The 17,432-nt window shown below is 37.3% G+C and overlaps 1 protein-coding gene across 1 annotated transcript in view; it reads left to right on the forward strand.

The window, feature by feature from the left end:
- Pxdnl (peroxidasin like) overlaps positions 1-16,096 on the forward strand; it is a 479,241-nt gene extending 463,145 nt beyond the window's left edge. Inside the window, 4 exon segments of the mRNA XM_087185725.1 lie at positions 5,510-5,639; positions 11,646-11,650; positions 14,652-14,760; positions 15,510-16,096. Coding sequence (XP_087041851.1) covers positions 5,510-5,639; positions 11,646-11,650; positions 14,652-14,760; positions 15,510-15,641 — 376 coding nt within the window. The 3' untranslated portion in view covers positions 15,642-16,096.
- The last annotated feature ends 1,336 nt before the right edge of the window (positions 16,097-17,432 follow it).

Raw genomic sequence — 17,432 nt, forward strand, 5'->3', positions numbered from 1 at the left:
CTGGTACCATCTGAATGGATACATCAAGTAGCTCCTTTTCATTTAGCAAACATTCATTATCCATCTGTATCTATGTATTTAAATTAGCAAGTACAACATTGCAACTCACAGCCCATGGACAAGGTGAGTTCTTATCAGGGTCTGTGTGTATAATCTTTGGTTTCTTGGCCATATCCAAGATAACATAGTTCAGTAAAACTCAAAATATACTTTTGGGTTCTATTTCTTCAATTTCAGGTGTGAATTAGCAAAGTATGTAGAAATGAATAAAACACAGACCGTGTCTTTTGAGATGTGACACCTAGGAGTAGACCGAAGAGCCATTGTCATGGTAAAGGTGAAGGCTTCGGATGGCTCACTTGGGTGCAAATGCCTTTCCACTTCTAGACGATTTATACAAATTATGTCAGATATCCAAGGCTCTCTTTCCTCGGTTTAAACTGGGCACAAAATACTTAGCTTGCCAGATTATTGTGTTAACTTGGGAATATATATGTAAAGGAATGAATAATAACACAGCAGCCAGCATTTTATAGGCATTCCATAAAATACAGAATAATAGCAAATGCTGTTCTCATGCTTATTATATGCTAAACATTTCTCTTTTTAAATGCAGTATTGGGGATTGAGACTAGGGTCACTGGACTGAGCTACCTCCCCAACCACTTCTACTTTGAGAGTGAGTCTTTCTAAGTTGCTAAGATGCCCAGGCTGGGCTCAAACTTGCTATCCAACTGCCTCGGCTTCCCAAAGTGCTTGTATTCCAGGTGTGTGGCACCGTGCCCAGCTAAATGTTCTTTTAAAATGACAATATTAACTCCTTTACCAAAGTGCACGTGTAAAACCGATAGGACATACAGTCTGGCAGCACGTAGTGCAGAGCAAGTGATGATTAATACTGATCGGTGCCCCTAGGTGGGCATTACACGGGAGTTGTCTTGAAGATTAAACCAAGATTTTCATAAAGTTTGAGGGAGTCCAGGTCTGAATGAGCAATGTGAGGAAAGTCATGGAGTAAAAGAAAGGGAGGGAGGAGGGGAGAATGGCAAGGCTGATGTGACTAGATGAATCAGTGTGTTAAACCACTAGGGATGAAGAATTTTCTGAAAGAGGAGGAAGACCATTCTGAAAGTCAAGGTAAAGAGTAATAAGCCTTAAATTCCAGGCTATAGGAACAAAATATACTCCATGTAGTCTTGGAGCTTCTTATAAGGTAATTCGAATGCTGACCAGGAGATAGATCCCCATATTGGAATATTGGAATATTCACGTGAATATTGGAAAATATTCACGTGTCCCTTTAATTTAGCATTTCATTTGCTGTTTAGTTGATACTAATAGATATTATGTTTCATCAGTGTGCTTTAAAAATGAGTGTTGGACCTGTGTATTCATCGAGATTTCCTTTGTTTAATGGGATGTTAATAAGGATTTGGGTTTTCTGGTGGCACCCACAGAACATGACATGGATCAGGACACACATTACCTGCCTTCGGTCTGGTTCTTACCAACGAGATTCATTTTATTTGTTTTTCAATTTTTAGACTTTCTATTAGTACATGTTTGCGGTTCATAATGATTACACTCATTGTGGGGAGTTGCTACATGTACAGTACATAACACATCTTAATTCTTTATTTTCTGCTCTTCCCACCTCTCTCCACACTCCTCCATCTCCTGGTCCCGTTTTCATTTGGAAAAGATCTATTTTACTTGTTTTGAGATGAAGGTTATTTTCTATTATCATCTAAACTCGTAAGACTCGGGGAGGCCTCACTGAAGATCTGTTTACGTTTTGCCTCAGTACTCAGCTGAAAGTGTGTCTATTTTGGTTTTAGCCCCCTACTGATCTTATCACTTTTAGTCAAACAGAAAATTACAACTGTGAATTCAGTTTATCATTTAATCAGTTTGTGATAAAAAGATTACAAGTATTATTTTTGTAACTGCACACCTTTTAATAATAATTCTTTGTAGATTATTGTATTGTGCTTTTGTGTACTGTAATTTTTTTAACCAGAAGGACTCAAATCCTTTCAGCCAATTTGCTCAAATCATTTAGGATGTAATCTCATTTTTTGTTATATCTCTGAATGATCTCATTTTTGCATTTATCCTGTCCTCTGTGTTTACTTTCTGTATTCCATTTTCTCCCAAACTAAACCTTCCTTTAAACACACTAAGCATGAATTACAATCAGTTCAACTTGGTAAATCTTCCTATCTTGTCTTACAAACAACGCTGAGTTTCATGTTTTCAATAAAAAATTGAACTGCAGCAATATCCACAAGGTCCCCTTTCTTTTTCTTTCATTTTTTGCAATAACCTTCTGAACTGATCTCTGTCTGTACATTATCTGAAACAAATGTGACCACTTAAAATGAGTCACAGCTCTCCATGGATGGAAAACGAGCCTTGTAGTAGTTCAGATCAAGGACATTTTTCTTTCTGTAAATGCCAATTTGCATCCCAGCTGAGCATTTTGACAACTACATCCTGTGGGCCTGTTAAACCTTCAAACTGTAGTATTCCCATCTAAACTTCAGGGCTGAGTGTCTGCTAGCGCTGCTGGGTAGACGGACTGACAGGACCCGCGGTCCAGCACAGGGACCTGCCCTCCACACAGCAGGTGGTAAACACATGGAACCTGAGGTGGCTAAAGACTGAGATTCTCTATGCAGCTTCCCTAACTCATCCCTCCCTCCTTCATCAGGCAGAACTTATTACCTTCTTATTTGTTTATTTATTCATGAAAAACTTTGATAATATCAGTTATTTTATTCTTCATAGTATGCAATTTTCAGTATTTTCTACATTTTCCAGTCAAGAATCAAGCAATATAAATTAAGTTTTAAGAGAAAAGAATCATTTTTCCTTATAAATTTAGATTATTTTTGTCTCATATATTTCTATACTTCATATATTTCTTCTAAATTAATACATTGCTTTTGTTATGGAAAAATCTATTAAAAGAATAAATTTAAAGGACGGGGATTTAGCTCAGTGGCACTGCGCCTGCCTCTCAAGGGCAAGGTCCTGAATTCAATCTTTGGTACCAAAAATAAATAAATAAACAAATAAATAAATAAATAAATTTAAAATCTAAATGATTGCTACATTAAAATTTCATTCTTATGCGTATAGGTGACTCTATATCCCCTTTCTATTGATAATAAAATTAACTTTAATATCTGGCTACATATTACAAATTTTATAAAATAGCATATAGTTTTTTCTATGATAAAAATTATTTTAGTATCATTTATTTCTTTATTTTATTTTATTAATTTATTTTATTGTGGTGAGAACACTTGAGATCTACCATCCTAACAAAATTTCAAGTGTACTGTACAGCATTGCTTAAGTATCCATTTATCAATGACATCTGAGTTGTTTCTATTATTGTGGATAATGGTGCAATGAACATGGCCATGCAGATATCTCTTTAAAATTCTGATTTTAATTTTTAAGGTAAATCCCCAGAAATAAGACTGCTAGGACATACAATGTTGCTAGTTTTAATTTTTTGAGGAATATCTGCACTGTTTTCCATGTGGCTACACCATTCTACATTCCTGCCAGCAGTGCATGATCCTTACCAACCTTTATTATTTTTTTAAATAATAGCATCATAACAGGTGGGGTCCTAAAGGACATTATGTTCAGTGAAACATACCAGTCATAGAACAACTAATACTACCTGATTTTCCTTATAAATAGAGCAGAGAATGGTGGTTTCCCAGAGCTTGGGGGAGGGACAAGTAGGTAATTGTTGCTCAAATGGCATAAAGTTTCAGTTATGCAAGATGAGTAAATTCTAGAGATTTGCTGTATAGCATAGTACTTATTTTCCACAATATGGTGTTTACTTTAAAAATATGCTAAAAGGCTAGATCTCATGTTACCTTCTCATCAGAAAAATAAAAAATGAAAACAAAAGGCAATCACAGCAAAGAACCTAATGAAGTTTCCGGAGGTGATGGATTTAGTACCCTGATTGTTGTATCAGAAATGTATACATATATCCCAAATCATCCAAATGTATGCATTTAATGTGTGCAGTTTTTTAATGTCAACGTACCTCAGTAAAATGTCAAAATGCAGCATTATTGTCTACTGGAACAATGGTATGCTTCTTTGTTTTTCTAATGCAAATGTATTTTCTGTTTGTGTATCAGTCTTTTCACTAAGAATGTGAGGATGCCAATGGAAGCCCCTCATTTCTGGTATCTCGCTATCTTAGCACAATGTCTAATGCATATCAGGTGCCCAGCACATACTTGTTGAATGGTGAATACTGTGGATCTGATATATCAACCACACCTCATGCTCTCATGTTCGTTATTTCAAATCTTGATTATATCTTCATCAGCTCACCTAGGCTTCCCTGGGGTTAAATTCTCTTTGATTAGATACTGAAGATTTATAGGACAGAGCACAATGTAAATAAATATGTCTATGCATTTTTATTAAAATTGTCTCTATCAACACTTTTACACTTGTATACGTTAATTGAAAAGTATACACATAACTAGACTAAATCCTGGTGTGTGTGATCACTATTATTCATGTTGCCCATAACTCACAGTGTGTTAGAGGATAGAGTTGTCTAGTAACTAAGCTCTAAGCGATGTAAGCTCTATAACATGATTCTGATTCAGAAATTATTTCATAAGCTCATAGGATGTACTATTTCTGATAACCCTTTTACTTATTACAAATGGAAAATTTATTTCCAAATAGAACAAAGCAGTGATTTTTGGAAGTCACAATGGCTTTTCAAGGATTAAGTTTTAACAAACCTTGGAAAAAAATTATAAAATTTGAGACACAGATGTCGTGTCAGCTAAATCAAAGCTATAAAAGCTATTTTTAACCATAACTTATAATCCAAGATGAATAGAACTTTCATCTTTATCTAAAAAACTAGTTATTTACTTGTAGTTTTTTTGAGAACTTTGATTTAGCTTAAGAAGCCTATCGTAAGTTCAACCTGAGTCTTTTATTATTAGCAGCATGAAGCTGGGTAAGATCAGATTTTTGTCAGACATAGTACTTTTATACTGAATTTAGTTCCTGCCATGAATTTATAAAAAAGCAAGCAACTCTCCCATCTGGGTATTGCATTATATGTAATATTTAATTTGTCACTGCTCTTTAAATGTGTGAAGTGAACTGAATAATTTATTAGCAAACAACATACTTCGAGATCTAAATAATATGTAAAATATAGCAATAAAACATGATGTTCCCTTTATTTCATAGAAAATACTTTCGTATCATTTTTGATAAATTACATGAAGCAGATGTGACAAGATTATCATTCTATATGACATTTAATTTTAATTCCTAATTTTAGTCATATCTTTTTCTTTGTACAATCACAGGGCAATAATAACAATGCCTTGTGCATTCCAAGTGCCTAAGAAATAAGGAACATTTGTTGATTTTTAAATATCTCTATGCAACTTTTATTTTTCAGCCTTTTATGTGTTTCTTATATAAACAGGCAAGAAAATAACTTGGATATGAAAGAAGATGCTAGAAATGTGACGCTTTTGGCAAAAACAAAGTTCACTCAAGATTTCAGCAATTTTGCAGTGGAAGTTCAAAAAACTATCACAGCCCTCAGAGAACAGGTTTGTTTTTTCCCCTTAGTAACATGTTCTTATTGCACAGATTGGAACAACTAAATTAAAAAAAATCTGTTCAATACTCTTAAAAATTTCAGCAAAATATCAAAATAATAACCTCATAGATAAGGAGTTGTTTGGGAAAGCAGGGGTGTAGGTCAGTTTTTTCCTTTGATGGGACAAAATACTTGTAACTTAAAGGAGGAGAGGTTTGTTTTGACTTACAGTTTTGGAGATTTCAGTCCATTGGCTACTGGCTCTAAGGCAGAAACACTGGTAGGAATGGTAGAGGGTAGCTGTTCAACTCATGGTGACCAAGAAACAGAGTGGGTTGGAAAGAACAGGAGAGGAAGGGCCCAGGGAATAAATATAGTCTTTTTGGCCCACTTTTTCCAACTAGCCCCCCCCCCCAGCCCATTTAGCTGTGAAATTATCAATGGATTAACCCAGTGATGAGTTGAATGTCTTCACAATGCATTCACCTCTTCAGGAGTCTCATAATCTAGCCAAATTGACAATCAACGTTAAGCAGCCCATAGGACTGGGGAAGCTCAGAGCATACAGTTGTAGAATACTTTGTATTTTCTACTTAATGCTGAAGTCTGTGATGCACAGGAATTCAGGTAGCCGTGGGTACTCTGCTCAGTGTTTCTGAGTTCTTCTCCAGTACCTTTTTGAATAATTAAGTTTGGGTGCTCTCTTCATTTCTACAGGAGATTATTTAGATAATTTCAACAGGTACAACATGTACTTATCAATTTTTCTTGGAATGAATCAAAGAAGCTTCTTACTGTTTTCTCTGCTTTCCTTTTCTGAAAAAGTTATTGTGAAAAACAAAATTCTCACACTATTTTACATTTTTATTTGTTTTCTTAGTTGTGCTGGCTCATGTATTTTTTTTTTTTTTTTTACCTAAAATTTGGAAATGAATCATGAACAGGGATTTGGGTTGTATTGGAAATGGCAATGGAAATGTTTTTATTAGGAAATGGAAGCCTGATTTCTTTTAAGCTTGGTGCTAACATATCTACTTCTTAGACAATGTAATGATAAGGCTTTTGGTGCTTTTCATGCCATGCAGCTATAGTCCGAGTCAATATGGTGCCTGTTCATTAGTTTATTGCCCTTAACAGTGACTCCTCACCACTGAGATAATTTGTCCTATCCAAATCCGAACATAAATCTGAGAGGTGAGGCATTGTTTCAAAAAAAAAGTAACTGGAAAAATACAGAATCAGTGGAGTGACCTAAGACTCTGGGCTGCCCTGAGTTAGGAAAACTTATTTCCTTTGCAATGAGTTAATGTGTCAGAGAAGAGAGACGTTAAAACTTCAGGAAAAATCCTCAGCAGCAGACTAGAAAAGGTGAGCCTAGTAATTTAAACATTAATCCATCCATCATGCAGCAAGCTCTTTTATTTTATAAATTTACTTTATGAATTTGCAAACAAAGGTAGAATCCATAAATGACATTTTAATCCAATTTGGTCTACATATTGGTGATGATAATTTTGTCATTCATATGTACAATAGTGAATAGAAGCAGCCCAGATAGCGCAACACTGCATTAGATGTCCTTTCTTGGTACTGATAACATTCTTAATTAGTACATATCTCTAAAGAGATCAAAATAGTGTTTTTGCTTGTTTAATTGTTCTGTCTTTCAATCTCATTGTGCATTTCTTAGTAACTGGGATTATTTCATTGAGGGATTCTTGGTGCCTGGTATATAGTACAAAACTAACCAGTTTCTCTGTGTTGGAATGTGAAGAGTTAAATCATCTAAGGGGTGTGGCAGGCTTAGCAAGGCTAGAAGAGGGAGCAGGAAGATGCTCTGAGCTTTGGTATAAGTCAGAGACTTATCTGAACTGTGCCCAGGCCACAGAGATGAGAAGAGGTGGTGGCAGTGTGCATGGTGCCTTATGCATACAGCAAATGCTCATCAGATATGATTTAAATACATGAATTAATGTGACATAACACTAGCAATGAGAAATATTGACTGAAGCGAGAAATCAACTCAGATATTCCAAAGGGAACTGAGAAAAATTAAGAGCCAAGGTTCGCAAGCAAAGATAAGCTGAGCAAATTTCCTGGGAGGCTCTCTGGTGTAACTGCACCAGGACAGCGAGTGCTCAGATGTGAATGGGGACACAGAAGGCTGAGGGATCTTTGTGGATGTGCCACAGCCTCAGGATTTGCAAAATTTGCTTTTGCGGTGAATTTCTCCTTTATTGTACTAAAATATGAGGTTTAACACCTTATGGTTGTGAAAGTGAACCTATTAGCTAGGAAGGGCACTTCCGATTATGCAGTTTGTATAACTTTGTGATTTTTCTATTACTCATCAGCAGGGATACAGTTTTAAACTTGATTCAAAGCTTTTTGTTATATGAAAAATGAGTATATAAATGGGTTTTAGTAAAAGAGCAAGGAGAGTTCACAATAGTGAGGAGAACAGAGGCCAAAGAAAGAGCTGCTGGAAGCTGCTGGGTCCTGAGGGCTCACACAAAGCCACGGCCCCTCGGCCACCTCTGCAGGACCCTCCTCAGCCCTTGCCTCCACATCTGCTGACAGCTGTGCCTCAAAACAGTGATGGCTTCTCCCTGGTAGTCTCTAAACCACAGAGGGAAAAAAAAACTCGGACTGATTCTCGGAGACCTGGGGTTGAGAGTGAGTACTTATCATGATAAACTGAGAACAGGTGAGCCAGAGTGTGCATTTGGAGATGATGTGGTTCTCTGTGACTTGGTGATCGAGTGGGTGTGGGGAAAGATGGGTGGGGACTCTGGAAAGATGTCTTATGGTCCTGAAGACACAGTTCTTTTGATTGCCAATTTGTTTTAAGTTATTTTAAATTGGCATGCAATAATTGTACATGTTTATGGATACAGTGTGGAAATTTGATAAATGTCCACAGTGCGCAGTGATTAAATCAGTGTAAAAGCACTTCCATCTCTTTAAATTTTTATCATTTCTTTTGTATGTGGAGCCTATAACTCCTTTCTTCCTGTCCTTTATAAAAATATATAAGTTGTAAACTATAATAACTGGACAGTAGTGTAGGACACTAGAATTACGACAAATACAGACGTTCAATACTTCAGTAAACTCATAAGTTGAAAGTATCTTAAGTTAAAAATGAATTTAAGCTGGCATGATAGTTATGCCAGTTTGGGGGGCTGAAGCAGGCGAAGGAGGAAAAGTTTGAACTGGCCTGGGCAACATAGGGTGACCCTGTCTCCAAGCAAAGAAAAGAAAAGTAAACACTTAATACATCTAACCTACTGACCATAGTTTAGCAACACACAGTTTAGCGGTTGTTCCCTCTTGTGACAGTGGGACTCACTGAGAGCTGTGGTTCCCTGTCATTGCCCAGCATCACAGGAGAGGATTGTATGTATATTGCCAGCCTAGGAAACACCAAAATTTGAAACAGAGTTTTTTACTGAATGCATATCAATTATGCTTTGTGGTAAAGTAAAAAACAGATCAGTTGAATCAGCATAAGACCTGGGCCATTCATAAACTAACAAATAATAGAGATGGGAAGGTCAATAGTTTGACCTCTGTAATTTATTAATCTAAAGTGGGTCCCTTTTTGAATTTGAGTGGGCAATGTCAGTTATCAGGCCTGGAAAAAAGGAACAAGCCAGAACTGTCCTAGAAAACCCAGCCCTGTATTTTATTGAACAAGTATGTAAAGATGAGTGAGATGACCCGGGGCGTTTGAGGCCAGCCTGGGCAACTTCGTGAGAATCTGTCTCAAAACATGAAAATAAAAATAGAAGGGGATGTAGCTCAGTGGTAGAATACTTTTCTAACATGTGAATCCTTTGGTTCAATCTCTAGCATTTAAAAAATAAAAGTGGAAGGAAATGATCCAAGATAATGCAAAGATCCTAAGGCAAACATTTTTAAAATTTTTAATTAGCAGGAGCCAAGTAATGTTGTTATCAAAATAACAATTACAGAAAGTAAGACAGGTACATCTACAGAGCTTGAAACATCCATCAGGAGCAAGATCTCTAGTCTGGGTGCAGATCATCCAATCAAGAATGAGAAAATTACACCCTCCCCGTGAGTCTGGAGAAAGAGTGGGAGGGAGGAGCTTCCTTGGCTGCCTTGAAGATGTTCTCCTGGACTCCCAGGAAATGAGGAAGTGGTTAGAGGAGTTGAGATGTGAAGTCAGGCTTTTTAATGTGCATTTAAAGAATGCCATCTGACCTTTGTGTGAGTGTTGAACAAAGGAAGAGAAAACTGACCATAGACAATGGCTGTGTCATCCGGAAGACCAACGATGTGGCTTATACCGTGGTGTTGACCTCAGAGAAGAAGAGAAATATAGGTACTTTTTGGAGAGAGAATTATGCAGTCGAATGGTCAGGACCTGATTATTGAATGCGTCATTGCATCTCACCTTGATGTGCAGCTTCTGCATGAGCTGAGGTTCTTACAGCTAACTCATGAGAGTTCTCTATGCTGTGGATGGGAAGGCATACTACTCACATGGGGGAGCCCTGAGATGTGTGGGGGAGTGCTCTGCAGGAGGTCTGAGAGTAGAAAATAGCCAGTACACAGTCATTAAAGACAGGCGAGCCCCACCAAGATTTGAAAGAGGCAGTCACCAGAAAAAATTAGAAGAGGCAGCAATAGAGAATATGTGCTTGTGGGGAATCATCAGAGATACCAGGGTGCTACAGAAGGTGGCAGACACAGGCAAGAAATGAGGCTGAGAGACAGCTGTACTATATACAACTCCTGAGGTAGTCCAAGTTTCTTATCTGTGGCCTTCATGGGATGCATGTTGATTGTTAGAGGAGAAAGTATTAAAGGGTAAGAGAACTATATGATACAAATGTGGTAGTATAGACCTGGAATGTTCCCCCAAAGCCTGTTGCACTCAGATGTGGGGCTTGTGGAAGGCAATTGGATTACAGGTGCTACAGCTGACTTGGTGTTATGTATGCCTATATGTGTGTATGTATGTATTTATTTATTATACGAGACTGACTCACCCAGCTTTGGAGACTGGCAAGTGAAATCAGTATTTTCCATGGAACACTGGGCTCTCAGAAGAAATCACCTTATTGAAATCTGAAAAGACAAATGAATAAGAAGGGACACAGCAACCAGTGTCTTCTTCCTTGGAGATAAATTGAGTGTTGAAGCCATGGCAGGAACACTGGTGGTTAATTTTATGTGTCAACTTGGAGAATGTTTTTTGGATAAGATCAACGTTTAAATTGGTGAACTTTGGATAATGCTGAGCCCTTCATAGCATCTACGAGTCTTATGCAATCAGCTGGAGGTGTGAATAGAATTAAAATGCTGGCCTCCCTAAGGGAGAGGCCTTCAAATTTCATCTGTATCATCAATTCTCTTTGGTCTCAAGTCTGCTGGATTGGACTGCAGATTTTATTCTCACATAAAACTTGATATTGCTTCAACGTTAACCTCTTTTTTAATCTTCAGTAATGAACAAATAAATGAATGTGTGGAAGCAACTGTTGAAGTGTAAACATTCTAATGCTAAATTGCCTTTAAGGAGCCCATGCTACTGTCTTACTTCAACTTTAGAGTGCTAAAATACTTCAGAGCCAAAATGTTTTCACATCAAGATTTTTTGCTTCCTCCTTAAAATCTGAGTTCATGTTTACTTGAGGCTCTTTACAACATAACTCTAACCCATTTTTATTTTATTTTATTTTATTTTTATTTATTTATTTATTTATTTTGGTACGGGGGATCGAATTCGGAACGTTGTGGTTGTGACGCAGACGCCGGAACCACTGAGCTAAATCCCTGGCCCTCTAACCCATTTTTAAATCTAATTTCAAAATAACCCTTTTCATGTGTCTTGTGTGCTATCTAAACTGAAATGTTCAATATGACAGTTAAGCTTCATTGTCAACATGAGTAATTTAAGAGAGGTGATTGGGCCCTAAAGGAGCTGTACTCATCAGTGGACTAACAGTCATAGCTGAATGTGCTGTTAGGGGGTGGGGTCCAGTTGAAGTGAGTCAATGGGGCCAGGCCTTTGGAAGGCATATGTTTTGCCTTGGGTCTTCTATGCTCTGTTTCCTGGTCACTGTGAACAAAGCAGTTTTCCTTCACTGCATCTTTCTGTCATGGTATTTCTGCTTGGGAGCCAATAGACGATGGACTGAATCTCTTAAACCATGAGCCAAAAATAAACCTCCCCTCCTTTAAATTGTGGGTGTCAGAGAGTTTGCCTCAGTGATAGGAAAGCTAACTAATATACACACTGTGAAGCCCATGTTCCTAACTCCATTCTCGTGTTTTTCCTGTGGCTGAAATGTCCTTTTCCTTCTTCCTATTTTATGACCCCAGGTGCACGAACACTCTCATATCTAAATAAAACATGTATTAAAGGCAAAACTCATGTATCACTTAAATAGTAAAATTTCCCCTTTAATCACCTTTTCTACTCTATTTTTCTAAAGGTAGCATGTTTTTCTTTGAACTCTCATTTCAGTACAAATATACTCTTATTGAACATACCATCTGGGATTGTATCATATTTATTTTTTGTAAGAATTCACTCTTGCCAGACTGAAGACTCCTTAAGAATAGATCCCCTGGATCATTTATCATTTCAGTTTCCTCTTGGCCTAGCCGACAATCTCTCAAACAGCAGGTGCTAAGTTATATAACTATTTTTATATAAATCATCCCTTTTATGATCATCAAGCCATTCAATGGTCAGTTGTCTCAATTATTTTCTTGGGCACAATGATTTTTGCCAGTATTTTGTCAGTGCTTGAAACTATTAACAATTCCCAACCAAATAATGAGATCAGAAGAATTTGGAAGGAACAATCATTAAAAAATACAGACGATGACTCATAGTTACAGTGTGAGAAACTGAAAGGTCATTTGAAGATACGGGGTTTGCCATAATGGAGCTTGTGTTAGTTTGCTAGGGATGCCGTAGCAAAAATCATAGATGGCCTATTAAATAACAGGAATTCATTTTTTCACAACTCTGGAAGCTGCAAGTCTGAGATCAAAGCATTGACGAGATTGTCCCTTCAGAGGCCTCTCTCTTGCCCACCCTCTCAGTGGCTCTTGCCGTGGTCTCCTCTGTGTGTATCCATGTCCCCATTCTCTCTCCTTAGAGGGAAACCACTTTGATTGGATTAGTCCCCGCCCTAATGATCCCAGTTTATCACAATTGTTTCTATGTATTCTCTATTTTCTAATACAGTGTAAGATACTAGGGATTATAACTTCCTTGTTCAAATTGTAGGTGGAACACAAATCCACCCAGGCCAATCCAGCAACAGTCCTTTTACAAGTCTGTGCAGTGTTTTAGGACCCAGTCTCTTCTTTTATGGAAATTATATTATTTCTATCATTTAAAAATTCGCCTGCATCTGTAATATCCCCACACATCATTACTCTTTTGCAGCATATTTCCTAGAATAATGTCTTAGGGAATGTCACTATCATTTTTGCACCTGATGAAAACAAGATCCATGGTTCCATCTTGAATACTTCTCTTTCTCTCCACTCCTCATCCTGCCAAGCCGCTTGGTCTGTTAAACGGCTCTTTGATTCGCCCTCCTTCTTCACCTGACTCATGCTGATCATAGCCCTTCCTCTGCTTTCATTCCCAGATCTCACCAGTCAGTCATTCATATTACCACTGTCGTGACCACTGTGGTATTTCTTCTGTTTAAATATTGAACTCAAGGGCCGGGGATGTAGCTCAGTTGTTTTGCCGCCTGCTGTGCAAGCGCATGGACCCGAGTTCGATCCCCGGTTCCAAAAAAATAAAAAATAAAAATAAATAAATAAATAAATATTGAACTCAATTAATATATGTGACTTTTAAGGTCTTAGTTTCCCTTGCTGCCCACTCACCCTGCTTAAGTTCTTCTGAGTCCACCTGAGAGCCCTCCCCTAGTATGGGTTTCCATTCCTGAAATGTCTGCTTGTGGTTTGGGGGTTTGGGCACTTAATTTCTCCTATTCCCTGAAAATACCTTTTCTCTCCTTGTTCTCATGAAAGACTGTCATCTTTCACAGCTCAAACGGTGTTTTCTCATGTAAGGTGTGTTAGTCTTCCCAGGCATCAGAACAAAATACCATAGGCTGAAGGATTTAAACAACAGAAATTTACTTCCTCACACTTCTGGAGCACAAAAGTCCCAGACCAAGCTGTTAAACAGTTGGTTTCCCGCAAGGCCCTTTTCCAGCTTGCTGCTGTTCGCCTCCTTCTGTGTCCCCACCTGGTCTTTCCTCTGTGTGCACTCCTACCTTCTCTTTCTCCTTTTACTAGGACACTGATAAAATTGGATGAGAGCTCACTTGCATATTGACTGTGCTTTCTTAGGGATTGGCCCTGTCTCTAGATAGTCATGTTGGAGTTAGGGCTTCAACCATGAGTTTGGGAGTCACATTAGTAACATAAGGCCTCCCCTGACTGCTGAGGTGGAACTGACAGCGGCTTCCTCTCTGCCCCTACCATGCACAAGCCCTCATTATCTGCTCGGCTTTTATTGATATAGCTATTGGTCTATATTTCCACTAGATCATAAGCTCCTTAAGACCCTATGTTGTTTGTTTTCACATTTGAAACTTAATAAATATTTGTTAAATGAATGCTGTTTATGATAACTGAAGTAACAAAAAAGAAACAGAATAGTGGTTAATTAAATTAGTGTTGCTACTTTTGAGATCATCCAAATATGTAATTTTATTTATTTGATTTTAATTTCATTTCTTTTAGGAATTAACTGCTTCAAATCCTAAATCCCTGTTCAATTTGCACCCACATAGGGAACTGTCACTAGATTGGCCATTGGATGGTTAAGATTCGTTAAGTTTGGGGAGAAGATTTTAAGAGAAATTATATGGGCTTTGAAGTTTCTTTTGCCTTCTAGGAGTGTGGTTACAGAACAGAACATTTCATCAAACCATGCTATTTATCAGCTTTGTTGCTACCTACTTCAATTCCCGCTTTTCTTTCCTCCCCTCCTCTTTCACATAAGCAAGCTGGAGGCACACCTGAGGCAGGTGGGATGCACAGATGATGAAGGAATGCAAAGGCAGGACCAAGAACACTGGATGAAAGGGGACTGCATGCACTGTACCTGTGAGGTATAGGCTGCCAGAACTTTCCCGTCATTTACATGCTTTACTTCTCCTAGCCAGCCAATTGAAATACAGCTGAAAAATTCAAGAACAGGAAAAAAATATTCTCTTTGTGAATAGATCCTATCCATCTTTTAAAGCTCAGGATAGTGGTGTGGGATTTCAAGGCTTCTTACTATTGACATAAATTTAGCTACAGTCTAATGAGAAATTGCCAGATATGATGAGAACCTTTTATATTTTCACCAACAGATGAGGGAGCTTAGGATGATTATCCCACTTTGTTCAGGTCACACAAATAAACTGAGGCAGAAGGAAACTTAGAGTTATCTCATTATTCTTCAGTCAGCCTTATCAAAATGTTGCCTGAAAGTATTCGTTAAACAACATAGTTTGTGTAAAAATATAAAAATGTGTGGTTGAATCCACCTAAATGAAAAAATGCCCAGTAGTTGTTTCATTTGCTTTCTGAGCAGAGATGATTCCTGCCAGCTCTCTAGAAATACAAAAAATTCTTTCTGCAAACATGCCATATAATATCACAGATCACATGATGTAGCCCTGCAGCTCTTCATGCTGCGCATGTGACAAAAAGGAGAATGAATAGAAACCTCATGCAAACATTACCTCAGACCATGGGTGACTTTTATGAGGTTGAGATAGCTAATCAGATTATGCATCACTGGAAAGTTCCTCTGTCTTTAGTAACTTTATGGTAAGAAACATGGGGATGATGTTTGAATATTGCCTTTCAGACTGGTCAAGTCACGTGCATGGTACAGATGTGTCCACCAGCTCCGTGTCCTAGTCCTGAACTGGTGAAAGGTACCTGTTGTCTAGTTTGCAAAGACCAAGGAATGCCTGCTGATGCCATACAGGGGCAGTAACCATATCAGCTCAAGCCCTTGATGGGGGCCTTCTCAGGGAAAGACTCTCAGGATTCAGGACTTTTCACCTGTAGGAACTTCCTTGAGATGGAAAACACTACCTTAAAAGCAAATAAGTCCATTTGAATCATGAACATACAGAAGGCCTTTTATCTTTTTCTTTTCTAACCAACCTTGAAATAACACAAAACTAAAAAGTCTATAAAGGGCATAGCAATTATCTTAAGAAATAGTTGTGATTGTAAGCCTTAGGCTTTATATATCATATGTGGAGAAAAAATATCATACAGTATTTTTTAAATGTGAATATTGTGAAAGATATCTAGTTTCTAAATTCAGAATCTGCCAAGTGGGGTGGCACATGCCTATAATCCCAGCACTTGCGTAGCTGAGGCAGGAGGATTGCTGGAAGTTTAAGGTTAGATTGGGCTACATAGTGAGTTCAGGGCCAGTCTGAATTAGAGCGAGACCTTGTCTCAAAAAAACCTAAAAAAAAATTCAGAATATTCAGGAATTCTGAATATAAAGAAACCATCTGGAAAGATCTGTGATAAATCTGTGACAATGTTGTGCTGCTGTTCTTCCCTCTGGCCTATTTTCTCTGATCTTTGACCTCACCAATTGTCAAATTTTGCTGAAGAGGTGCTTGTCTTAACTTTCATTAGTCTTTAAATTCAGGAACATTAGGAAAAAGTCAGTGAAAAATGTCATTATTTAGAGAGCTTGTCAGTTTTTGCATATGGTTGGAAAATGCAAACTCTGAGAGACAGATTTCAAAGCAAAATTGCTTAAAATCTGCCTTTCCCTTACTTGTCATTATTACCATTCATGAGATGTCAACATTGAAATACAGCCAAGTCTGAAATCCAGGAGCAATCTGAATTTATTATCAGAAAAATTGAAAGTGTTCTCACCTTTTACAAAAGATGTTACTACGGGATTCTTCTAATTTTGGCACTTTGTTATAGCATTTCAAGCACAGTCTCATAGACAGCAGATTTATTGATACTCAGAATTCAGTTTTAAGTAAATTAGGTGATTTTCAGTTAATATTAGAAAAGTGCCTTGAAAGTATGACATGAAAATCTGTATCGTTATATGGGGGTTGGTTGCAATTTCAGATAGATTTTTATAAAGAATATCCAGTGCCAAAACTCTATGGATTGTCCTGCAAGACCAGTGACAAACTTTTAAAAGCAGGTATAATTTCCCATTACTTAGAATTATTGTATAAAGTGCTATACTAGTTTTGTCTAAATATTCTCCTGGTTTTAGAATTCATGGGTGAAAAAAAGATGTTTTTAGGGTTTGATAAAATCAGTATTCATGCTGATTTATTTATTTTCTAGATCTGATTTAAAAATATGTTAGTGTCTTATTGCCAAGAGACACAATATTTATTAAAACATTTAAAGGATAAAACTGAATGCATAGTACTGCATATGTCATGGCCTTTTAAAATCCAAACCAACTTGTAATTATATTAAGTTTTGAAAGGTATAACCTAACACATTCCAGAAGCTTGACAATTGGTGGTCTTTTAAAACTCAACAATATGAAATGAAACTATTATATGTTTCTCAAAATAGTTATAATAAATATATTGCATATGACAAATAGAGGTGAACTTTGCAACGTTTAGATTCTCATCATATTCATTTTTTCATCTTTTTTAAGGTGAAGGAAAACGTGTCATCATTAATATTACTTTTTATACTCTGAACATATGTTAATTTGGATGTCATCCAGTTAATAAGTTTGGCTCATTAAACATAAACAAATCTCAAACAA

The sequence above is a fragment of the Heterocephalus glaber genome, unplaced genomic scaffold (assembly GCF_053883595.1).
Source record: "Heterocephalus glaber isolate CG9 unplaced genomic scaffold, H.glaber_assembly_v1.0 deba00000281, whole genome shotgun sequence".
Taxonomy (NCBI): Eukaryota; Metazoa; Chordata; class Mammalia; order Rodentia; family Bathyergidae; genus Heterocephalus; species Heterocephalus glaber.